The sequence below is a fragment of the Geotrypetes seraphini genome, chromosome 2, assembly GCF_902459505.1.
Source record: "Geotrypetes seraphini chromosome 2, aGeoSer1.1, whole genome shotgun sequence".
In the NCBI taxonomy this organism is placed as follows: domain Eukaryota; kingdom Metazoa; phylum Chordata; class Amphibia; order Gymnophiona; family Dermophiidae; genus Geotrypetes; species Geotrypetes seraphini.
This window is the reverse complement of record NC_047085.1, coordinates 476,545,700-476,571,383: the sequence shown is the minus strand read 5'-3', so window position 1 is coordinate 476,571,383 and position 25,684 is coordinate 476,545,700. Positions and strand designations below refer to the sequence as shown.

The window sequence follows — 25,684 nt, the reverse complement described above, 5'->3', positions numbered from 1 at the left end:
CCCAATTCACTAACCATGTGGCCGATCAACCTCCAATCCGCTTCTGATCCGTGCATGCAAATGAGGGGAAACGGCATGCAAAGTAGGAAGGGCCGTAATTCACTAACAAAAAGCAGGCACACCGACTGGGCTGGCCGGTCCAAAAACAAGCGACTGCCGAGGACCAGTCGCTTGCGCAAAAACCCTGCTCTCAGCTCCGATTCTCCTGCCATTTGCCGCCCTGCTCAGCTCCGATTCTCCTGCCTTTTGGTGCTCATTTTCAAAGCACATAGACTTACAATGTTCCATGGGATTATATGTGCTTTGAAAGTGATCGTCTGCATCAGCTGACTCACATTTTTCCACAATTGTTTACACCTTCAATAAAAGTAATAAATTGGTCAGACAAGATTTCCTTTGTTGAACCCAAGCTGACTCATTCACATTAAGCTGTGTCTGTCGGTAATTTTTTTTTTTTCTAGCACCAAAATTAGGTTCACTAGACTAAACTGTACTTTCTTGGATCACCCTTAGTAGAGAATGATACGGTGAAAAAATTCATCACCGTCCCCGTCCCCGCGGATAACCGCGGGAAACCATCTTCATGTCATTCTTTAAGGAGAGAGGGAAGAATCAGAGTCTGAATGGCCACAACCACTGACCCGCAAGCTTTGATTTGAAGAATGCTGGTGTAGAAGGACTGAGATTTAAACAGACACTACAGAATGACAGTCTCTGGTATCCAGAGCAGATATTGTGATGTCATAATGCCTCATTCCACCAGTGCCTAAGAGCCAATCACATCAGTGATGTCACAATGGCTTCATTATCCTTGGCTCACATAAGCACAGCCACTGACCCGCAAGCTTTGCTTTGAAGAATGCTGGTGTAGAAGGAGTGAGGTTGAAATAGACACTAGAAAATGACATGGGATTATTTCCCACGGTTATCCGTGGGGACGGGGACGGTGATTAATTTTGTCACCGTGTCATTCTCTAACCCTTAGGACCCTTTCTAAAAACTGGCATATTGGCCATTAGGGCAATGCATTCATCAGAAAGATTTCTCATTTTGCTATTATGTCATTTTCAGCCCAAAACAATAGGGGGGGGGGGGCAGAATAAAACACATGAATAGCACATGTGTTCATACCCTATTGGAAAAGGGTACAAACTAAGAACATAAGAACTGCCATTCTGAGACAGAGCAAAGGTCCATCAAGCCCAGGATCCTGTTTCCAACAGTGGCCAACCCAGGAAGGAGCTAAACAGATTCTATGCTGCTTATCCTAGGAATAAGCAGTGGATTTCCCCGAGCTATCTCAATAGTAACCTTTGCACTTCTCTTTTAGGAAATTATCCAAACCAAATGCATTAATACAGTTGTTAGCAGGGCCGGATTTTCCTATTGGCTAACTAGGCTTCAGCCTAGGGCCTCAAGATCAAGAGGGGCCTACATTCAAATTGTTAGCAAAATTAAAATTACACTATTCTAAAAACAGTGAACACTAAAACACTGAACCGAAAATAAGGTGAAATTCTATGCTTCGGGATCAGAACCGGCTCCGGCCGCAACAGGGCGCTGACTCGGCTTCTCCCTTTCTTTTTCTCGCCCTGGGAGGAGGATCGGGGAGGGAAAGACGTCAGTCCGGAAACAGCTGGGCAAAGCTCAGCCCCGCGGGGAGAGAGGCAAAATGTGGATCCGTCAGGAAACGGCGGCCCAGATTGCCATCGGGGGGGGAGGGGGGTGTTTCAGTGGAAGAGGGATGGGAGGCAGGCGGGCATCGGAGGGGGGGTGAGGTGAGGAAGGATGCACTGGGGGCACTATGGACATAGGAAGGGGCAATGTGGTGTGTTATGTTTGATTAGTTATTGTTACAAGTACTATATATGGTGCTGAGAATTAAATGTCCAAATAAGTGTTCTCGACTTTTTTTATTTATTATCCGTGTCACATTTTTTATAAAGGTTAGTACCAATAACAACATGTTTCATTTAACATATTGATATATATCACAGTAATGATGTATTTTATTATCTCTCATGTAATTTACAAACTTAAAAATGGGAGGTGAAAGGGCCTCATAAGTGGAATAGCCTTGGGCCTCTTTTCATCTAAATCCGGCCCTGGTTGTTAGTTATGATTTTCTCAGAATGGGATATCCAGGTTAGACGTTCACAATGCCTTGATATTTTACAAAAGGCTCTGCCAAACACGTGAGCCTTTTGTAAAAAAAAAAAAAAAAAAAATGGTATAAGGATGCTGGTAAACATTTATTTATTTGGCTTACACCTTTTTTTTAGTTGTAGCTCAAGATGAGTTGCATACAAATACTTCCCTGTCCTTGGAGAGTTCTGGCAAATATTTATGCAAGATTCTGAGTGTTCTGGGTGGATTGGATACTGTAACTCACTCTTGACCAGCATTCCTTAATAGTTTCTTCATAGACTGCAACTAGTGCAAAATACTGCCGTGAAACTCAGTACAGATGCAGAAAGAATAGACCATGTCACTCCTTTGTTGAAAACGCCACACTGGCTCCCTATTTCTAGCTGAATGGTTCATAGTCTTAAGCGCGCGACACTGATGCGCGCCGACAAACGAGCTCCAACAATTCAGCGCAGGACTTCATCGCACCGAAGAAAAAACTTCTTTTTAAAGGGCTCCGACGGGGGGGTCTTGGTGGGGAACCCCCCCCACTCTACTTAATAGTGATTTCACTGGCGTTGGGGGGGGTTGTAACCCCATATTATACTGTACATTTTGGATTTGTAGGTATTAGAGGGCACGATTTTCAAGTTGTGATTAATATTTTTATGGGGTGGGGGGAGGGTCGGTGATCACTGGGGTAGTGTGTGGGGGTCTGTGTTTGCAGTGCTTATTTGGTCACTTTAGGTGGGTTTTTGTGACTTAGACCATGTTTAAAATGGTCGTACAAGACTCTGCTGCTTGGTGTCACGGATCCCCTAACTGAGGCTGGTATTTCTGCGCCTTTGCAACGCTTTGTGCTGGTGGCCCTAGGACTCGTTAAGAAGCTAATTCTGCAGCACTGGGTGGGTAGTGTGTGCCCTACGTTTCAACAATGGAGAGCTAGTATGTCCCAGATGGCGGTCTGGGAGAGGCAACGCAAGAAGGATGCCACTAGCTGGCAATCAGTGGCCTATGTGGCGTGCTGGGACTCGTTCTAAGTTGGGTCGGTTCCTTGGGATGCAAGGGGAGGGGGGTGGGGGGTATTGGGGCGGGGGGAGGGAGGGAGGTCTGTTTTCCTGTTGTTCTGTTTCAAACATGAAAATTGTGAACTTTCATGAGAAGGCTATGTTTGAATGCCTGATCTTTGGCCTAGCTGTATTGTATACCTGATTAATGTATCTATGCTGTTATTCTTTTTTGGCTTGGTTGCTGATTGTACCTCTCGTGACTGGTTCATTCAATAAAAATATTTTCAAAAAAAAAAAAAAAAAAAAATGGTCTAAGTCACAACGTCCAAGTTCCGTCGATCCTGTGCTGTATAACTTTCGGTTATACATGCAGTACGACTAAGTCTAAGCCTGCTCACGTCCCGCCCAAATTCCGCCCTCGACACTCCTCCTGAAATGCCCCGTTTAGCTTTGGTCGTTCAACGGCACTATGAAGGCCTAGGTCGTTTAGAAATACGTCCAAAACCCGGTTTGATTATTGGCACTTGGGCGTCCTTAGTCCAAGTGCCAACTTAGGCCGGTTTTTGAACATTTTTCTCTTTCGATTATGAGCCCCTAAGCTTATAGACTGCATCATCTCTATAAGAATAGAGCTCAACATGGTTTACAATAAAATTAATGAAGCATAAAGGAAAAAAAAGATATACAGTGAAATTCATAGAAAATAGAGATAAAAGAGGTATTACAGTTTTGAGCAAAACCAAGTTTTCAGATGTTTACAAAATATTTGAAAAGAGCCCAATTCCTGCAACTTTAAAGTGAAACTATTCCATAGATCAGTTAATTTGAAACATAAAGATTTCCCCTATTTACCAATAAAGGCGATGCCTTTCAGTGAGGGGAAAGATCATTTGAGTTTTTGTATAGTTCTGGTTGTGCCAGATCTTTTAGAATTCCATGACAAATGGATTAGTGAAGGAAAAATGCCATACAAGATCTTAAATGTTAAACAGAACGAGATGGCACTCTCTAAAGTTGAAAGGGGATAGATTCCATACAAACGTAAGGAAGTTCTTCTTCACCCAGAGAGTGGTAGAAAACTGGAACGCTCTTCCAGAGTCTGTTATAGGGGAAAACACCCTCCAGGGATTCAAGACAAAGTTGGACAAGTTCCTGCTAAATTGGAACGTACGCAGGTAAGGCTGGACTCATTTAGAGCACTGGTCTTTGACCTAAGGGCCGCCGCGTGAGCGGACTGCTGGGCGCGATGGACCAGTGGTTTGACCCAGCAGTGGCAATTCTTATGTTCTTATGTTGAAGTGTACCCTGGAAATTATTGGAAGCCAGTGAAGTTTTAACAAAAGCGGAGATACGAGCTCATATGTGCTCAAATTTGCTTTTAGCGAAAATTAATCTGGCCGCAGTATTTTGGATCAACTGAAATCTTTCAAGACTTTTTTTGGTCAGACTTAGATAAATCGAATTACCCTCCGATGTCTAGCATTCACCTTTTCGTCCCTGTTCCTATGTTCCCATCCATGCCCACCATCTCCCCTCTTTTTGTATATCTCCCTGTGTCTAGCTTATCCCCCTCTCTTACTCCCTTACACCAATGTGTCTCTCACACTCTCTCTTTCCTCCCTCCATCTGCTATGTTCAATATTTCACTCACTTTTCCTTCATTCCCTTGGTTTAGCTTTTCTCTTTCCCTTTCCTTCTCTCTCTTCCTCCCTGCAGGTCCTGCACCTCTCTCCCTTCCCTCTAGCCCCCTTCCCATGGGCCCAAAACCTAGATCCCCTTCCTTCAACACCCAGGTGTGGGTCTGGCACCTCTCCCTTCCCTCCAGCTCCACTCCACCCACTACATGGGTCCAGCACCTGTTTCCCTTCTCCCCCCAATCCCCAGATCAGCTCCAGTAACTCCCCCCAATCAGCTCCAGCTGGTCCAGCTCCACTCCACCCACTGCATGGGCCCAGCACCTGTTTCCCTTCTCCCCCCAATCTCCAGACCAGATCCAGTTTCCCTTCCCTTCAACTCCAGCCGGTCCAGCAGCCCAAGCAAACCCCTCCCAAACCCTTCCCTCCTTCATTGGTGCAGCAGCCCCCCTCCCTCCCTCCCTCCCTCTCATGGGTCCAACAGCCCTCGCACCCTCCCTCCCTGGCTCCCCAAACACAACAAACTTGCAACTCTCCTGGATTGGCCCTTTCACGCCTCCCAGGGCAGGCCTACCAGCCAGTTGGGAGCTTCCTGCACCCAGTGCTGCTCCAGGAACCTTCTTGCCACCGAGTCCCTCCTTCCAATGTAACTTCCATTTTCTCTGGAAGTTACATCGGAAGGAGGGACTCGGTGGGCTCACAATTTGACTATGGTTAATGGTGTAGTGTCATGGTGCACCAAGAGGTGCTGTCTCCCTCTCATCCCCCAGTCTAATTTGTAAATATGCTTGAGTGCCTGTTTGGGATCTGTTTTAGACCAATGTATGATTAATCTCCGGGAAAGATGAGAAAAATGCTTGAAGTATGTAAAACTGCTTTGAGTGTGGTTGTAAAAAAAAACCCCAAGTACAAAAAGGTGGTGTAAAAGTCCCAACCCCTTTCCCTTATATAACTACCCCAGGAGTAGCTGTACCTTGGGTTGATCCCTCCTTCCTGCATGGCAAGAGGCACCCTATTGAAAAGCACTCAAGCAACAGTCTAAACTAAACTAAAACTTGGCTTTGTATACTGGGTCATCACCAAATGAGGAGCTCAACTCAGTTAACAATAATTTAAAAAAGTAAAAAATAGTAATAAACAGTCTTGCTTATAATGTGGCAGATTATAAAGTGTTATTGGCTCGCAAAGAGCTTGGGTAGGCTCGGGTACCCTGTTAGCACTGTTACTGTTATTCTCAGATTTTAAGTACCAGTTTTGTACCAGTTTAAGTACCAGTTAAGTACCAGTTATGTCAATAGAGACGCGGCCAAGTTGTTACCATCAAATTGCGTCTCTATTGACATAACTGGTACTTAACTGGTACTTAAACTGGTACAAAACTGGTACTTAAAATCTGAGAATAACAGTAACAGTGCTAACAGGGTACCCGAGCCTACCCAAGCTCTTTGCGAGCCAATAACACTTTATAATCTGCCACATTATAAGCAAGACTGTTTATTACTATTTTTTACTTTTTTAAATTATTGTTAACTGAGTTGAGCTCCTCATTTGGTGATGACCCAGTATACAAAGCTTCTCTTGCTCTGGGATGGCTGCTTGTAGCATCTTCTGGATAGGAGGGAGGATCAGGGAGGGTTTGCACTTGACAGGTACACTCCCACATCAGACCTGATCCAATCTTGCAAATTCCCTCACAAATTTGCCTATGTCTGGATGTTGGTGTTTCTTTTTTTTTTTTTTTTATGCGCTTCTTATGAATGTGGTTTTTGCATGTATTTGCAAACCAGATTCTGTATGCATTGATCGATTCCGTCCATTTGAAGGACTTGAACTCTCATCACAGTGTTTTATCTGTACTTTATCTGCTCCTAGACATTCCTCAGGCTTGCTGCTAGTATGACCTGAGTGTGTGCTTAGGTAACAGTACTGTGACTGATGTCTGGCAATAGTTGCTGCAGGACTTCATTGGGAGACATGAGCTAGGAGCAGTATATAACTGACTGCACCCCCCCCTTTTTTTCCTGATGACGAAACCATTGATAAACAAGCATGCCAAGCACATTCTCCATCTAAAGACTTTCCACATCAGATTTTCTTCAGTACAGAATGATCAGACTGGGACACAAAAGCATAACTATGAATCACCATACTTCCATGCTATCAGACGCTTGAGAGAGAGAGAGAAATCATTTCAGAAGCATCTACACAAGGAAATAGTGTTAATTTAATTATTCCAGTAGATTTTCGACATGAAAATGGCTATTTCAGAACCTACACATGGATGGTAGGAACCCAGAGGTTTCAGGATGTATTTTGGGAGGATCGTCCCCCTCCTCCCTCCCATTTTAAATTCCGTGGACTTTAGCACCAGCTCCAAGGTACACATAGGGGCCCTTAACTTGTTCGCATGCATCAACAGTCTACACACAATGTGTTAAGGTGTTTTGCAGTACTTTGCCTGTTTGTGTGTGGTAACCGGTGGGTTAATGATTTTTTTAAAATTACGTATTTTGGGGAGGGGCATATATCATGGGTGGGCAGTGAGCATACCCTTGTTATCCAGTTAACCTGTTGTGATTAGTGCATACGAACCGGAGAACACGGAGTTAATGTAGGAGCACTTAGCACCTTCTAAATAAAATGGTAATGGCAACATTACATTAGTAATTTCTATTCGCCATTACCTTGTGGTTCAAGGCGGATTACATAAGGAGTTATTTGGACAATTAAGAATACATAAGGAGTTATCTGGACATTTCCCGTGGTATTACGGAGTGGAGCGGGTTGCTATTGGGGATTGAGATGATTTTTGCTGTGTTAGTTTGTCTTTAAGGATTTCTTGAATAGCAGGGTTTTTATTTATTTTCTGAAGGTTTTGTAGTCTGAGGTCGAGATCAGTAAATTGGAGAATTTGGCGGTCTAGTTTTGCTGCTTGAGTGGCCAGGAGGCCATCGTACTGTTTTTTTGTTTGACGTTTCTATTTGGAGGGTGCGTGAATGATGTGTGGGTTCTCCTATGTCTGGTTGTGGTTGTTTGGATTAGTCCAGTGGTCTCAAACTCAAACCCTTTGCAGGGCCACATTTTGGATTTGTAGGTATTAGAGGGCCATTTGTAGCACTGCATACATCTGGTAGCACTCTAGAAATAGCAGTAGTAGTAGGAAAGCTCACTCCTGAGGGGGTGGGCATCATTGCTTGTGGAACTTGCCCTGAAGATAGCAGATCAACCACTGGGAAAGCACCAAAGATGATTTGGGGGTACTGGAACATTGGAATCTGAGGCTGCCTTTGGTTCTGCTGATCTGCTGCTTGGTTTGCTGCTTTCTGGGTTAGTGTTTTGCTGGATGTCACTTTGACTTTTACGGATAGCCGTCCTCTTTTCTGTCTATCAGGTGCAGGCATCACAGACAAATTACTATCCCTGGTAGGGTCTGATAACTGCTCTCCTCCTAAAGCAATGCTGTCCTCTTTCTTTTGCTTCACGACAGCCTTGAGGTCACTGCCCATATCCATGCTGGATGTGCCACCAAAGCGGCAGGGAGCAAAAGATAGCTGAGCAGCCCTAAGATATCCACCACTGCTCTGAAAGATGCTCTACTCATCCTCAAATATCCACTGCTGTGATGAGTAGGGCTACCATACATCTGGGAAAACCTGGACATGTCCTCTTTTTAGAGGACTGTCCAGGTGTCCAGACGGTTTATCTTAACAGCGCAGCCTGTCTGGGTTTAGCCGGCCTGCAAACTCACAGTTTGGCAGGGCTGGCTTACAACTCTGGATTTAGATATTGCTCTCTGCTCCCCAGCTGCTGCAATTTTGAAGATATGGATGAAGCTGGGACTGAAAGGGTGACGAGATGTAGTGGAGGGTAAAGGCTAAAAGGGCACTGAGAATGGGAAGGAGGACTATGAAAATGGGTGAAAGGTAGGGGTAGGGCAGGTGGTGGTGGGGTAGGATAGGTGGTGGTGGGGTAGGACATGGTTGGGGGTAGAGTGGAGGTGGGATCATGTATCCTCTTTTTTTGTCTTCACAAATATGGTAACCCTAATGATGAGGTGAGAGATCTGCTCTGGAACTGTCTACAGTCCTCGCTGCAAGTTGCCCTGCCAGCCACAAAAGACACCACAACGGCAGTTACTACGGAGGAATATGCTTTGCCACTCTCAATTGATATGATTTGCCAGGTTTTAAGATGGCTGCTGCCTGGACAGATGCACCAGCCAGTCTCCAAAATGGCCACCGCAGAGCATGTGCAGTGCTTTTCAAGTCTCTAAGATGGCCCTGGGAGGAGCAAGCTAGGACTTCCCCTTTAAGATTCTTGAGCAGGACTTGCCCTTTAAGGGTCTTAGCAGCCTGCTGCTCTCCAGTGCAGGGAACTTTCCTGACACATGCAGCTAAGCGGGGGAGGGGTTGTAAAACTACAGCCACAGCAGCACACAGGCTGGCTTATCTGGTCAGGAGCAGAGTGGAGACGTACAGGGCACAGGAAAGAGCAGAAGTATTAAAAGTCCTAAGATTCAGCAGCAAAGCAGAGATGTGCTAGGATTGAACGGGGGCATCTCCTTGCAGTTCGCGCCCTTAAAAGTTGGGGGTCAGGAGGAAGCTGTGCACTGGCACGGTAAGTAGCTGCTGTGCCGTACCTACCGTCCCCCCCCCGGGCTCTCCGCCTTGCAATTTACAATAAATCACTTCTCTCCAAGCGAAGCTGTCACCCTCAGTCCCCACCGCATCCCCTCCCCCTTGCCAGCCTCCGAGGCCACGTCTGAGAGACGTCAGAGGGGGAGGAGGAGGAGGAGGAGGAAGGAGAGCTGCCGGCTGCCTCTGTGTCACTGTCTGCGTCAGAGGCTCAGGACTTTTCCACTGACGGCCGAGACGGCGGCTGCAGAGCAGGAGGGGAAGGCGCTCCGCTTCGGACACCATGCGGGGCTAGCGGGGCGACCTGGCCGAGGCAGCAGCAGCCGGGCATCCATGCAGGGGCAGGTACGTGGCGTGGAGAGGGGGGTTAGGGCGCTCGATCTACCCAGCTTGGCCGGCCGTCTCGGCTGGCTGGCTTGTTGCGGGGAGCGGGTGCACCTGTGCGGGGTCGCCTCGATCGCCCGTTCCGCCGGGCGCCCTTGCGTGTCCCTCAGCTCTCGGGGGCAGGGGGGAGGGAGCGATTGGCAGCGGTGTGTGCTCTATGATGGTGGCAAGCGGCCGAGAAGTAGGGGGGGGGGGGCAAAGGCCAGCCGGGCTGTCTCTGGGCACCCCGCAGCCGACCTGAATTACGTGGCCGCCACTCTCTTCACGTACCTTCTACGGGCGATCGGTGCATAATTGCGAATTTTGCTTGGAAACTAATGCGATCGAAAAAAAAAAAAAAAATTTAAATGGATGGGGGGGGGGGGGTCTCTGTCTTTCTTTGGGGGCGATCTGGAGCAGGAAGACCAGCTTTAAAATCTTAATTTTCTGACGACTTGCATGCTTTAAGAATGTTTCGGGAGAAAAGAAAAAAAAAAAAAGTGCCCTCGGCTTTCTTGGTTACTTTCCAAGTTTCTTTTCCCCGGGTCTGTATAGGTGATAATGACTGGCTTTTCTCAGGATTGGAATAACTTCTAATGGTCTCACCGTCTGAAAGTCTGTTCTAGCCTTCTTTACTAATTAATGCCTGCACTTAGCAAAACCATCACATTCTTTAGGGTTTCTTTTTTTTTTTTGTGGTCTCGGACTGATCTGCTGTGAATGAACAAAGATTAATTAGGCCGCCAGGGTCCAGAAGTCCGGGAGATAACGATCTGTCTCTGTCTTTGACTGCTGGCTTCACGCTGGGACTCTCTCTCGCGCGAAGAGAGTGCTAACAGTCCCCTCTGGGCACATTAGCCGCACAAAAATCCTGCGCGAGAGCAGCCAGGAGGGGGACACCCTGGAAAGAGAACTTGAGTACGTTCCATTCTCTCATTATAGACTCGTCCGCGCACCTCCTCCCACACGTTCGGATACTTTTGGATATGTTGGGCTTTTTAAAAAAAATATATATATATACCGTGACTAGTGTACTAGTGACTCAGCGGAGGCGCACCGCCCTTGCATTCCTTCAGAACGACCAAGGAAAATATTATCCGGTCTCCAGTCAAACAGGGAACCAACCACCTAGCAGTAGGGAAAACGGGATCAAATTGTCTTTTCTTCCCATTAAGATACTTTCTGAGCCCGAGAAATAGTCTAAATGGGTTTAGCTTTTTTTTTTTTTTGCCCTTATGAAAATGGTGTACTTAAATATTTTAGGGAGCCGTTTGTGGTGCTTTTATATTTTTTTTTTCTTATTATTACATTTTTTATCGGGACCCTGATTAAGGAGGCGTGTGTTAAGTTTTTGACGTTTAACATATAGACCCCACTGGGAATTTAAAGAACGGGCAGATTTCTTTTTTATTGTTGGAGCGCCACCTGGTGGCTAGAAGTGTGATCTGCTGGGGCTTCGCCAGGGCCAAACTCTTTGCAAGATGGATTTGGCGTTGTGATTTGCAAAGGGTGGTTATGTGAACTGTCCATCTCGGATTTTTCTTTTCTCACCAGTTGCCTTCCTGCACGATGAAATTTAATAACCCTTTGGTTTCCTGATGAGTTGCGATTGAATTTGTACAACTGAACAATTAGTTGCCATTTTATGTAATTGCAATATCAAACAAAGGATTAGGTGAAATAGAACCCCCTGTTGTGTTCTACTGTTAATCTTTTCCAAAGGCATACAGTTTCGTCAGCACCTAAGGTTTTGTTTTTTTTTTAATTGTAGACTGCAAATGAAGGGCTTCTGGCAGTGTTTATTTAAAATTAGGCAAACTGTCTTGTTTTACTTCTGACATAGGATATATAACTGCTGGCAAGAACTTCTTTGGTGTAATTTATTGTCTGGCAAGATCTGCAGAGTGTTGGGGGCAAAGGTAACATTCCTGTATATCCCTGCCTCAAGATGCATGTGAGGGCCTAGAGTGAATTATTCATATAGTGCTGTCAAAAATAGAATTTGCCTAGAGGGATCTGTTGGACTTTCTGAGTAGGCCCCACCTCTTGCCATACCCATAACAACTCTTGTATCCCACAAATGTCAGCAAGGAATCATTGCAGCTTACACAATATTAGAATTGCTAGAGACATAGATATTACATAGCTATCATGCAGGGGACTGCATGGGAATCTTGGTGTTCAGGGAGACAGTTTTAATGTGCCTCTGCCAGAGAGCGTGCAGGCTTGAAGCTGTCCGTGAGAAGAATGGTTAGGGGAAAGGAAAGCTGAGGCATTAAAAGAGACTTCTTTAGAAATAACACTCCTTACTTTCACTTGTTGACTGTGGGATCCTGTAGGTATGCCAAGAATTTGTTGGATTCTTTTTCAGAGTGTTTTTTTTGGGGGGAGGGGTTACAGGTTCTTCCACCCCATACTGGTATAAAGATTGTCGATTTTTAGCACACACTTTAACTCTGTATAAGATTAGGTAGGTGTTTTGTTTTATTATTGAGTAATGTGATAAAATCTTTGAACAAGAATGCATACTTCCCCCCCCCCCCTGCTTTTAATATCTATATTGAGATTAATTAGCAACCCTCAGTCCTGAAGGGATAAAGAGCGTTTTATTTCCTGGAGAGGTGTTTTTTTCCCCCCAAGAATGCATAGGTTGTTTAAGTGTGGGTATGCTAATTGTACATAATCCGTTTAATAAAGATCTCAAATAGGCGTGAAAATGTCAAATAAATGGATTCCTAAGTCTTATGCATTTGGTAAGGCTCCAGGTATCAATTTTGAAGTCCTTTTCATTACATTACATTTGAAGGAAAAAGGGTTTTATTTTAGTTCATTCAGTTACTTTACAAGGAAACCCTGGCAGCTTCTAAGTTCTTACAGGATACCAAATGCTCTGAAAAAGCTTTTTTTTTAAAAAAAAAAATAATTTGTGTTTATATAAAAATGACACTAAGGCTGCAAAGTTGTTAACTGGCCACCTGCTGTGCTTTGCAGAAATGCAAGAATTTGCCTGACACATGAATAAGTTTGTTCACCCTTCCACGCCCCCTCCCCCGCCTCACATGAGCTTCACCCTCTCTGTTAACAGAGCTGGGAGTTGCAAATGCAGCTTAGCTATATGTACAGAATGACCCAAAACTAGTCAATTCTTTTTACAAAATTATAATGCAAGCTTTGGGGTCCTTTAGCATGCACTTATGTGAGTTATTCCCGCATTCCATTTTTACCGTGGTCATAACCCCCTCCCCCTTTCATTAATGGCCATGCACTAATGCTGCCTTTAGTGTCAGCCATTTTTAAAAATTACCACCAGAGCTCATATTGCCACCTGTTTTGTAGGTGGTAAGAGCCCATGGTAGTATCCGTATGCTAACCAGTTAGGACAGGAACACCCACTGTCCGCCCCTGAAATGAAACGTAATTAGCATGTGCACATCCCAGAACTACATCCTGAATGAGTCTATTTGCTACTTTTAAGGTGTGTGCAAACACCTAACACAGCTTAATAAAAGGACCCTTTTGTTTTGAGATTAAAGTTTAGCCCTATTGCAGTTAGAGAAAGTTGAGAGGAAGCTACGTATGCTACCCAGTTATTAACTGGGGTCAGTCTTCTGTAGTTTTCTGACAACCAGGGTTGTGGTTTAGTGTAGCTGATGAAGTGGCCTCTGTCATCGTAATGCATGGGGCAGCGAAAGAGCGATGAGTGTAGGCCCCGAGCCAGAGCTTTGAAGTTAACAGAATGACATTGTTTATAGATCGGAAAGCCACGCTACTATCATTCACATCTGTGACCCTTTGGAGGCAGGAAAATGTTCAGCCTGGTGTTTGGGATTTGGGGCCTGGCTGTTTCCCAGCATGCTTTATTCTTTGTCGCTGAATCAACAAGTCCTCCAGTGAGCTTCCCAAACTGAGGTCAGGACCCCAAATGGGGTCCCGACCTGGGTAGGCTGTCCACAGGTGCATCTGGGGCGTCGCACAATTTTATTTGACAGTGATCTTGAGGTCACAGTAGCGCAAAGATTGATCAGTACTGTATCAGGACGTTGAAGAGATGCATATTGACTTCAGGGCCTACTAACTAAAAGTGCGCTACAGTTCGCACCTAAAGTGCGTTAACTGCAAAAGTTAACAGTGTTCAAGGTACAAAAGTGTTCCCAGCACTTTTGGGAGGTGCTGCCATGCAGTTAACACAGAACACAGTTTGTGGCGTTTGCTTGACCTGCACGGCAGATAACTCGATGCACACGAACAGGCATGGTTAACTGTCTTCCCTTCTATCTACTGTGTTAGCAGTTAACAGGTGCTAATAACCTCTACACGAACCGCAGGGATGTTGGCTGTCTAATCTGGGAATTGGTGCATGCTAAATAGTGAGTGTATTATATTTAATATGGCTCCTCCCCAATGCCCTCTAGTAAATACGTTTTTTCATGGTATTATATGACTTTTAAGGAAGAGTTATAAAGGCTCCAGAAACATCGGAGCACATAGAGGACTGGATTCAGTTTGTGTTGCATGTGTGATTAGGACACATTTGCATTCCTGTCTTTTGCAGTATATTAGGAACTTTTAAGGCATTTACATTAAGTGAAATCCTCCACACTCACTTATTAACTTTTGTTTAAAGGTAATCGCATTTTAGAACTGATGAACTGGAGCGGAGAGATTATTCCTGCGGTAGAAGTCATGGATGATAGACTCCGAAGTGGCTTTTGTAAAATTTCTCCTTAACCGAATCGGGGGAATCCCTGGCTTTTTCGATGGCTGAAGGAAAGCCAATCCTTTCTTTCCAATCAGAAATATGTACTGTTCATAATTGGGATTAAAGCACAGATTCCTTGGATTCCACCAGGGTAGGGTAAGACCCAGAGCTTTCCCGAGAACAGGAAACTATTTGCGTAAACACCCCACTTTTTCCAGAATCTCTCTTTCTCTCTCTCTCTCTTTTTTTTGTTTTGTTTGAAAAGCAAAACTTTTCCAAGTTTGATGCTCAGAAAGAGAGGAGGAGGAAGAATGCACATCTGTGTTAGATATTTGTTCTGAACTCTTCCCAGGGTAGTGGGAGTCCTGGTGCCAGAGCAAATTCCTGCGGGTTTCATCCAGCGTGTTATGTACTTGTTCAGAAAGCTGTTTTCAGTAAAACAGATGAGTGAGCCGCCCCTGCCAAGAACAGAATGTCTTTTCTGGCAACCAAAAGCTGGACAGGATTTTTATTTCAGGTTACGAAGAAGGTATTTTAAGAAAGCATAAAAATTATTCCTCTCTGTGAATTCAGAGATTGTACTTTATTTATGTGAAGTGCTAGATTTTTACAGAAATAGCATGCAGCAGGTTTTTGTTTTTTTTGGGGGGGGGGTTCCCCTTTATTTCTATGTATCATAAACTACACAAATGTCAAAATCTAAGACGGATGAGCTGTAATTCTATCCAGGATACATGGAAGACAGTTTTAAGGTTTGCCTGACGAAAGGTACAGTTTAAGTTACATCTGGTCGCTGTGAGGCATTGCTTCCATTCGGCAGGAAGGCTTGAACTGCTGTGAGCTCCCAGGGCTTTTTAGAATGACAGTTCTGTGGGAGATGATGCCCCCACCCGATCCCTTCCCTAGCTTACACGCAGGTGTTAGGAGCATGGTTTCAGTGTATCACACTAAGCAGGTCGAAACTGTGCCAGGAAAGAGCTGGGAAACCCGCCTTCCTACTTCTGTCGTTGTCCAAATGACGACTTGGCCTACTGCCATAGATTGAGACATTTCTTTCATATTGGTAGCACCCAAACCCTTCAAGTAGGCATTGGGGATGAGCAGCCAATTTTTATGTAGTTGGGGCTTTTTTCCCCCAGGATTTTCCATTTCAGAATGAATGTCGCTATGAGGGTGAGGTTACAGACCATCCAGCAGATATGGGCACTCTTTGACACCTAGGTCCTGATTCTAAAAACTGCGTCTTAATACCTAGGCGTTGCTTGACACAGTTGTCAATCAACCGCTAAGTGCTGTTTATAGAATCTTACCTAGTGGCGCCCAAATGTTCTTGGGCTTTAAATCTTTAGGTGCACTGGCATTTAGGCCAGGGTTTTCTAAAATGAGTGCACCTAAGTCAATCCGTGCTCAAACTCCGCTCCAAATCTGCTCCTAATCATGCCTACCAGCAAATTATTTTTTAAAATTGTTTTTTTAATGGTGCTTTCAACAGCTCTGATTAAGCCAATTAAGAAAATTAAGTTAGGTGCCTGGATCGTTGAGGCGGGCCAATCTTGGTGCCTAATTTTCGGCTCTATTTATAGAATCGGGGCCCTAGTGCGTACTTTTCGGCAAATAGCTCATCTGTAGTAGAGATTTTCACTGAGATGAATGGAAAGTGCCATATCTCCTCCCAGCTTTTTATGGCCATGGTGGATCGGAGTGAGGTTCCCCCCCTTCTGGTTGGATGAGTGCCTGATATACTCTTAAGTTTGAGATTTCTTTTATCTCGCAGTTGGCTACCAGCAGAATGATCCTTGTGGTCTGGGGTTAGTTTTGTGAGGGGAACAAATGTTGGGCAAGGCCCGATTCTGGGGTAATCTTCACCTTCCTCCAAGTCGCCTCTTTCCAGGCCCCAGTTTCAGCAGTCACAGTACTGGGCAACAGTTGTTGCCCACTTTTCTGACAAATCCTTTAATCAACATATCCTCCCAAAGAGATTTTGAGACGGTAAGAGCTACCTCGATCCCTCACAACAGATGCATATTGCTTACACACACACACACTCTCTCACACTCATGTTTTTTGTCATATCTTCCACAGAGCTCGGCCGATTCTTATGAAATTTAGTGTGTCGTAACCTGGGGGAAGTTGATATAAAATGATGTAAATATTTCCCACTTTACTGCAGCACTGCCTTGTAAAAATGAAGTATGTCTATGGGCTACGTGCAGAAGCAGACGAAAATTTGTAAATAGTCTGCATCAAAATGGTTTTCGCTACAGAAGACTCAATTCTGATAAAGAACTTGATATGGCTAAAAGGTTACAGCAGTGAAAGATTGTTGAAAGAGTTCCCAGAGAAGGGTTGGAACAAAAACGGCCTTGATGTGCTGCTACGCAAGATCCGAGCAACGGGCACTGTGGACCTTAAGCCAGGCAGCGGATGACCTCGCTCAAGGCGCCCACAAGAGCACATTGACGACGTACATGATCTTATACTTAACCAGGAGGATGAGCCTCAAACACACCGACCAAGGCTGAGGACGTGCCTTCGTGCGGAGGGAGCGCACTTCCAACATCTGATTAATTGAACATTGCTGTATGACTTTAGAGTTTTGCGCAAGGTACGCCATTCAACGTTTTGAGGTGCTTTTTATTCAGTTCACACTTTCATTTTCACAAGGTAGTGCTGTGGTACAGTGGGAAATATTGGGTGTCAGGTCAAAAGCGCGCCGGGACAAAGGCGCGCGCAGACAATTGAGCGCAGTGCGGAGGTGCGCGCCACATAAAATTACAGTTTTTAGGGCTCCGACGGAGGGTGTGGGGGGGGAGCCCCCCCCCCACTTTACTTAATAGAGATCGCGCCGCGTTGTGGGGGGTTGTAACCCCCCACATTTTACTGAAAACTTCACTTTTTCCCTGTCTTTAGAGAAAAAGTTAAGTTTACAGTAAAATGTGGAGGGTTACAACCCCCCAAACCCCCCACAACGCCGGCGCAATCTCTATTAAGTAAACTGGGGGGGCTCCCCAACAAAACCCCCCTTCGGAGCCCCTAAAAACTGTAATTTTCTTCGGCGCGCGCCTCCAACTTGCGCTCAGTTGTCGGCGCGCGCCTTTGTCTTTCGCGGGGTTGTCTATGAACCGAAATATTGACATCATTTTATGTCAAGTTACCTCGGGATGCGATACTACATTTCATGAGAATCGGCCAAGTTCTGTGGAAGAAACAATAAAAAAACATTAGGTTGTGTTGTTTTTTTTTTGTCTCACAGAGCCATGCCTGCCCTCAGGTGGGCTGTTTATACCAGTGTTCTTCAACCTTTTTACACCTATGGTCCGGCAGAAATAAAATAATTATTTTGTGGACCGGCATCGGTCTGCAGACCGGCGGTTGAAGAACACTGGGCTAAGTCGTGGGCCAGACCCTGCTCATCTCTACCCAATCTTCACCCCAGACCCTGCCCCCGTAGTCCTAATTGTACCACTATTTTTTCCATTCATTTTTCATATATATACACACACAATATAATCTTATTAACAACGCATCGGCACCGCAAACCGGCAGTTGAAGAACACAGTTTTGGGCCTGATGCATATGCTGGCCCTGTGGACCGGCAGGAAATTTCTGTGGACCGGCACCGGTCCATGAACACTGGTTTATGCCATAATTTCCCTTTGCACATATCTATACAATTTCTGCCTTGTCCTGTAATGAGAACCAGCATAACTGCAAGGTGATTTTATTTTTTCAACTCTCTTCAGTCTCCGCCAGCCCCTGTATAGATGTGGCTTAATATCTGCCTCTTGTACCTGATTAGGTAGAAAAGGAGTTTAGTTTGAGCCTCAGAAGCCCTCTAGGCACCTAATTTCAAGCATCCTAAGGATGACAGACCCTGCCAGATGTCTATGCACAAGCTGGGTGGGCTTTTTATTTTATTTTATTTTTTCAGATAGGTTTCCTGTCACCTGTGATGACAAGAGAAAAGAGTGTGAGTGTTGTAACACTACTGGGGTGCTAAAACACATAAAGCAGCAGTTCCTGCTGGGAAATAGGAAAACCTTTGGCTAGGTGTTGTGACAGGAAAGCTGAAACTTGAGAGCAGATGCTGTGCGGTTTCTGTGTGTTGCAGGCGCCGGATGAAAACGAACTGTTTTCAGTCACCTGTGATCTAAATGCATTTCTAGAATAGTGACTTCCAGTTCAGCTGATTTTTTTATGCAGACTTTGGGGGGGGGTGCTAAATGCCCATCGTTCGCGTCTTGTGTTCTCTGAGCGCAGCCCTGCAGTGTCGTCTTGTTGCATTTATCTGGCTTGGGTTTGTTCAGTGCTGTGGAAATGCCAAAGGTGCTTTGAAAGTCAAAAAGTCATGACGGACTAGGAAAGAGACTCCACTTTCCACATTGCTCCCCCTGCCGGTGCACGAGTGGCCTTGTGCCAGCCTCCCGACTTCTGAGAAGCGAGAGGGAAGCTGGGTGGCGGGCAGCACGCGCGGTCTCCAGCGAGGAGAGCAGTCCAGAGCTGCCGCTGTCTCCTCTCTGCTTCAGCTGAGCCAAGAATCCGGCAGTGCCATCGGGGTTGGCGGGCAGTTCGCCTCCACCACACTCTGGCACTGTGGGAGAAGGATTTGGGGATTCAGCTCTTGGGATCTTGCGCACAGACCTGGAGAATTTATCACTTATCTGGAATGAGGAATAAGCTTCCTTTGATCTTTTAGTTAGTTTGAGCTTTATTTATACCCTGAGGCCCATTACATTCCAACAAGGTCTTTTTATACTTTTTTTTTAGGCCTATGTATATTTTTGATCAATCAATCAACCATCCATCCTGTAAAAATCCTTTTAGTGAGCAGTCTTTAATCAGACCTCCAGGAAGCACTGTGTAAACATCTTCACAAGGTTTTTGGGGGGAGGGGGGATCCTTTGCACACTTCCCTGAGGTTCAGATGAAGCCATACGTGGGTCAGGGTGGCTCAGCTATCACTGAGGTCACACATCCCGCAGCTCAGTGACTTCAGCCAAGCACCCATGACGTTCGTCCTAAAATACCTCAGCCTAAAATAGAAACAAGCAAGGCCCTGAAAGTGACAGCACACACACACAGCTGATGTATCATTCTGAGAGATGTGCTGGGTGGAGTTATTTTTTTTTTTTAATCTAAATTATAATCTCAGAGCTGTGTTTGCTAATCTTCTGCATTGCATCTGGCCAGTTAAAGCCCAAATTCTCTATAGCAGTGGTTCTTGAACCTGTCCTGGTTTAAACCCCCCCCCCCCCCCAGCCAGTCGGGTTTTTGAGATATCCCGAATGAAAATGCACGAGGCAGATTTGTATGTCTGTTACTTCTATTATAAGCAAGTCTGCCTTGTGCATTTTCATTCGGGATATCTCGAAAGCCCGACTGGCTGGGGGGGTTTAAACCAGGACGAGTTTAAGAACCGCTGCTTTATAATACGCCATAATTTTAGCATGGTTTATGAAAAACTAAAATCCTGTATTCTTTTTATTTATTGATCTGCTTTAAATGAGTAGTAGCTGACTGTTTAGTGATGGACTATTTAGCTGTTCAGTGGCTAAGAGTCCATCATAAAGCAGTCGTGCATCCCCTTAGCAGAGGGTGTTGATGGCAGCAGAGAAATCCATATACTGTACTAAGGGCAGAGAGAAGTATTGAAATGTAGAGAGCAGTGTGATGATCCTTTTAAAATGTTAAAATACAGAACGCAAACGGAGCTAGATATGATCTCAGACATTTACCTCTTGTGTGTTAAGTAAACATTTTCATTTCACAGACTTGCTTGCAAATATGCTACAAAATTCATAAATTACATTAGGGATTTCTATTCCTCCATTACCTTGCGGTTCAAGGCGGATTACAAAAAGATACCTGGTCATTTTCAGGGGGGATAGGGGGAATATTTGGTCCTATCCAGGGGAGATAAAGAATAGAGCAGGTTGTTTCGGGGGGGGGGGGGGGCTGTCGGGGAGTTAGTAGGAGGAAAGAAGTGAAAATGTGTAAAATGTGATGCAAATTCCACGGTATCTGTTTGAGACTTTTATGGATGGGGGGGGCAGAGTTTGCAGGGACAAGGATAGAGCTCACAGGGATGGGATGAGAATGGAGATGGAGCTCATGGGGGCGGGGGACAAATCTTTTCACTGTGTCATTCTCTACAGTGATCTAGTTTTGATGTTATCGTGGCATGAATCACTATGAAAAGACTTGCTTTCTTAATATAGGTGGAGAGTCGCATAATTTGTTGTAGTGATAGAAGTTTGGATTTGAGGAATAAGCATAAGTCTTGAGTCCAGCTGTAAACCCAAAGATATGAGGGAGTTTGTACTAGTTCCCCAAAAGGGTATTGATGTCTGATGTGTTGACTCCTTGTGTTAGGGACCCATAGGCAAGGCCAGTGCTAGGGAAAATGTCCTGGGCCCCCAAGCCTGCCTTGAGGCTCCTTTCCCAATTTTTGCCCTGGGTCCCTGAATATCTAACACCAGCCTTGCAAACATGTACTCCCAAAATGTATCGTTCGATAATAAAGTGACTTAAAAAAATTAAATTCTATGTGCTACTCCTTAACAGAACACTTGTCCCCTACTGATCAGGCTGGGAGGAATACTAAGCCCTGGCTGACCATCTTTAGCTGCTTGAGTGTCTCGGCGCTAATTACCCATACAGGCAGAGCGGGAAAACCTTTCATACGCTGAGAGGCTAGAAAGGCTGGGGCTCTTCACCCTGGAAAAGCGGAGACTCGGAGGAGACATGATAGAGACTTTCAAGATCAATGAAGGGCATAGAGAAGGTGGAAAGGGACAGATTCTTCAGCCTATTGGGAACTACCAGAACAAGGGGGCGCTCGGAAAAATTGAAAGGGGACAGGCTTAGAACGGACATTTTTCTTCACTCAGAGGGTGGTGGACACCTGGAATGCGCTTCCGGAGGATGTGATAGGACAGAATACATTAAGAGGATTCAAAGAGGGATTGGACAAGTTCCTGAAGGATACGCGGATTGAGGGATATAGATAGAGACAGAGATAGGATGATGAAAGGGTATTGAAAGGTTCACTTCCAGGTCATGGACCTGATGGGCCGCCACGTGAGCGGACTGCTGGGTGCGATGGACCCCTGGTCTGACCCAGCGGAGGCAACTTCTTATGTTTTTATGTTCTTATGGGTGAGTAGAGTGGGATTTAAGGCATTCGGGAAATGGGAGGATGATTGGGTTTATATTTGGACACGGTAGCAGATGAGGCCATTCTGAATTGGATCCAGGATTACCTTGTAGGTGTACAGCAAACATGGGAGTTCAGTGCCTACCTTGTGGTGGTAATTGCTGAGGGATGATGACAGTAAAAGGCCGAATTGCAGTGTCCTCCAGCAGTTTTCTGTCATGGAAGGACGCAATGGCAAATCTCCTGAAGCGAATTGGGTCTGACCTCAGCTGCAGTGAAGAGAAGGGGGCCTGGACTCCCAGTTGTAGGAGAATAGTTTCCTTCCTGTAAGACTTCCCCCCACCCCACCCCAGCACTGTAGGAGAATGAGTAGAGTTTATACTATCATAGTAGGGTGCTAATTACCCATACAGGCAGGGCAGGAGAAGCGCTTGGGTAAGTAGAGTGGGATTTAAAGTGTTCAGGGGATGGGAGGATGGTGGATCGGGATCTAGTCCAGATAGAAGTTTGATTGGGTTTATATTTGGACACGGTAGCAGATGAGGCCATTCTGAATTGGATCGAGGGTTACCTTGTAGGTGTACAGCAAACATGGGAGTTCAGTGCCTACCTTGTGGTGGTAATTGCTGAGGGATGATGACAGTAAAAGGCCGAATTGCAGTGTCCTCCAGCAGTTTTCTATCATGGAAGGATGCAATGGCAAATCTCCTGAAGCGAATTGGGTCTGACCTCAGCTGCAATGAAGAGAAGGGCCTGGACTCCCAGTTGTAGGAGAATAGTTGACTTCCCCCCCCCCCCACCCCACCCCAGCACTGTAGGAGAATGAGTAGAGTTTATACTATCATAGTAGGGTGCTAATTACCCATACAGGCAGGGCAGGAGAAGCGCTTGGGTAAGTAGAGTGGGATTTAAAGTGTTCAGGGGATGGGAGTATGGTGGATCGGGAACTAGTCCAGATAGAAGTTTGATTGGGTTTATATTTGGACACTGTAGCAGATGAGGCCATTCTGAATTGGATCCAGGATTACCTTGTAGGTGTACAGCAAACATGGGAGTTCAGTGCCTACCTTGTGGTGGTAATTGCTGAGGGATGATGACAGCAAAAGGCCAAATTGCAGTGTCCTCCAGCAGTTTTCTGTCATGGAAGGACGCAATGGCAAATCTCCTGAAGCGAATTGGGTCTGACCTCAGCTGCAGTGAAGAGAAGGGGGCCTGGACTCCCAGTTGTAGGAGAATAGTTTCCTTCCTGTAAGACTTCCCCCCACCCCACCCCAGCACTGTAGGAGAATGAGTAGAGTTTATACTATCATAGTAGGGTGCTAATTACCCATACAGGCAGGGCAGGAGAAGCGCTTGGGTAAGTAGAGTGGGATTTAAAGTGTTCAGGGGATGGGAGGATGGTGGATCGGGATCTAGTCCAGATAGAAGTTTGATTGGGTTTATATTTGGACACGGTAGCAGATGAGGCCATTCTGAATTGGATCGAGGGTTACCTTGTAGGTGTACAGCAAACATGGGAGTTCAGTGCCTACCTTGTGGTGGTAATTGCTGAGGGATGATGACAGTAAAAGGCCGAATTGCAGTGTCCTCCAGCAGTTTTCTATCATGGAAGGATGCAATGGCAAATCTCCTGAAGCGAATTGGGTCTGACCTCAGCTGCAATGAAGAGAAGGGCCTGGACTCCCAGTTGTAGGAGAATAGTTGACTTCCCCCCCCCCCACCCCACCCCAGCACTGTAGGAGAATGAGTAGAGTTTACACTATCATAGTAGGGTGCTAATTACCCATACAGGCAGGGCAGGAGAAGCGCTTGGGTAAGTAGAGTGGGATTTAAAGTGTTCAGGGGATGGGAGTATGGTGGATCGGGAACTAGTCCAGATAGAAGTTTGATTGGGTTTATATTTGGACACTGTAGCAGATGAGGCCATTCTGAATTGGATCCAGGATTACCTTGTAGGTGTACAGCAAACATGGGAGTTCAGTGCCTACCTTGTGGTGGTAATTGCTGAGGGATGATGACAGCAAAAGGCCGAATTGCAGTGTCCTCCAGCAGTTTTCTGTCATGGAAGGACGCAATGGCAAATCTACTGAAGCGAATTGGGTCTGACCTCAGCTGCAGTGAAGAGAAGGGGGCCTGGACTCCCAGTTGTAGGAGAATAGTTTCCTTCCTGTAAGATTTCCCCCCACCCCACCCCAGCACTGTAGGAGAATGAGCAGAGTTCACGCTATCATAGTAGGATATCTCATGCCTTGTACCACTTCCTCTAATGGGTCAAAGCATGACCATTGTGCCAATATTTTGCAACTTGTCAGCTGTCTTGTCTAGTTGTTGTAATCAGGGCTGGCATTAGGGGGTGGCAATTGCCCCATGGGCCCCTATAGAACAGGGGTCCCAAGCCTGCTTCAAGCTGAAAGTCAACAATGGGGCCCCTTTCCCAGTTTCTTTCCAGGGCCCCTGAGCATCTAACATCAGCCCTGCCCATAGGTACTCTGTTTTATGTGTAAGGGGTGGGGAGCTAAAACCCATTTATGAATTGCTGTTGGACAAAGCAGTCCATTTAAGTGAGGGGTGGCCCAGTGGTAGAGCTGCTGCCTCTGCACCCAAAGGTTGTGGGATCAAATCCCAGCGCTGCTCCTTGTGACTTGTGCAAGTCACTTAATCCTCCATTGCTCCAAATTAGTACCTGCATATATGTAAACCGCTTTGAATGTTCAACCACAAAAAAGGTGGCATCCTATTCCCTTCCCCCCCCCCCCCTGTACGTTGTGGAAGATGGCTTTTTTTTTTTTTTTTTAAACGACAGTGAAGTAGTAGATGTTTTAATATTGCAAGCAGTTGTTATAAATGAATTTTTACCTGGCAGTAGTTTGTAAGCCTACTGGTTCACAATTCGGGGAATAAATATTTTTAATTGGTTGAGCAAAATATGTTTAAAATAGTGTTTAAATCCAGCACGTAGACATCCTGCGCGCGATTGTCTGGGCGGCATTGTCGGCACGTCTTTGTGTCGCGAGCTTTTGACCCATCGCTGTTGTTAGGTTCTGTCGACTTATGTTTGAGTCCTATCGACGCGGTGATATCAAGTTTTCATGGCAGAATACTGAAGTGGATTGTCGGGCCTTTCTTTGCCGTATAAATCTGATGTAGTCGCACCAAGTGCAATCCTCCACCACCGACACTGCCCAGATGGGTGGTACATCGTTAGTCCGACATCTCCGCTGAAACCTGTCCGCCTTGGGAGGCCCTGCTGGTAGTGGAACTACCGATGGCATAGCTTCTCGGATGCGCACAACGCTGAAGATCATCCACAATCTGTGTTTCGACCTCAGTGTCTTCCTCAGGGAGCCTAAACTGGTCTCTGCAAGAAGATTGTGGATACGTTGACCTACGCTCGGGCGTAGATTAGTGCTTTTCCTGTAATGTCCACCTCCACAGCCTCTTTTGTTTAGGATTTATGTCCTGTGGATTTTTCGGGTCGACTCTTTGGTTACTTATAATAAATCCATGTACCATGATTGGAGATGTCTAATAGTTTTATAGAAATTAGGAGCAGTAGTAGTAAATTAGGCGTTGGTAGTTAACTTAATTGTTTTAATTGGTGATAAAAGGCACGATAATTGACCATGTCATTTAAAACCAATTAAAATCTCATTTAAAAAGTTGTAGGTGCCACAAGCTGACTACAAACGATGGTGTCCAAATCCTGTCCTACATCTAAAGTAGTTATGTTTTACGCCGGAAGCGGATATAGGTGCCGGTAGGTGCCTCTATGGACCCAATTCTCATAGAAAGCAGGTGCCGGAAACGTAGGCCTGTAAAACCCCGGCCTACAATTCCGGGTTCATCTTCATAAGCGTGTGGGACAAAGCCGCGCCGACATTAGAGAGCAGACAGTTGAGCGCAAGACTCGAGCGCACCGCAGTAAAAGTTTATTTTAAAGAGCTTCGACGGGGGGTGAGAGGGGGGAACTCCCCCCCCCCAGTTTACTTAATAATATTCACGCTGCCGTTGAGGGTGGTTTTGGGGGTTGTAAAACCCCCCCCCCCATTATAGAGGAAACT

At 45.6% G+C, this 25,684-nt stretch overlaps 1 protein-coding gene and 5 non-coding genes across 7 annotated transcripts in view; all 6 read left to right on the top strand.

Moving 5' to 3' along the window:
• Nucleotides 1-9,165: 9,165 nt before the first annotated feature.
• CSRNP1 (cysteine and serine rich nuclear protein 1) overlaps nucleotides 9,166-25,684 on the top strand; it is a 31,900-nt gene continuing 15,381 nt past the window's right edge. Inside the window, exon 1 of one of the 2 annotated variants that reach the window (XM_033931723.1) lies at nucleotides 9,166-9,388. Coding sequence is in view for 1 of the 2 variants with exons in the window: in XM_033931722.1 (XP_033787613.1) it covers nucleotides 9,739-9,750 (12 nt within the window). In the remaining variant the exon portion in view is untranslated. Of the gene's footprint in view, nucleotides 9,389-9,572; nucleotides 9,751-25,684 lie in introns of those variants that run through there. The other variant, XM_033931722.1, reaches the window with a different exon arrangement.
• Nucleotides 21,784-21,893, top strand: LOC117356169. Its single transcript, XR_004538598.1, has one exon. It is a non-coding gene; the product is annotated as a small nucleolar RNA SNORD89 (small nucleolar RNA).
• On the top strand, nucleotides 22,249-22,358 carry LOC117356173. Its single transcript, XR_004538600.1, has one exon. It is a non-coding gene; the product is annotated as a small nucleolar RNA SNORD89 (small nucleolar RNA).
• LOC117356175 lies at nucleotides 22,706-22,815 on the top strand. The gene has a single exon (XR_004538602.1). It is a non-coding gene; the product is annotated as a small nucleolar RNA SNORD89 (small nucleolar RNA).
• Nucleotides 23,171-23,280, top strand: LOC117356172. Its single transcript, XR_004538599.1, has one exon. It is a non-coding gene; the product is annotated as a small nucleolar RNA SNORD89 (small nucleolar RNA).
• On the top strand, nucleotides 23,627-23,736 carry LOC117356174. Its single transcript, XR_004538601.1, has one exon. It is a non-coding gene; the product is annotated as a small nucleolar RNA SNORD89 (small nucleolar RNA).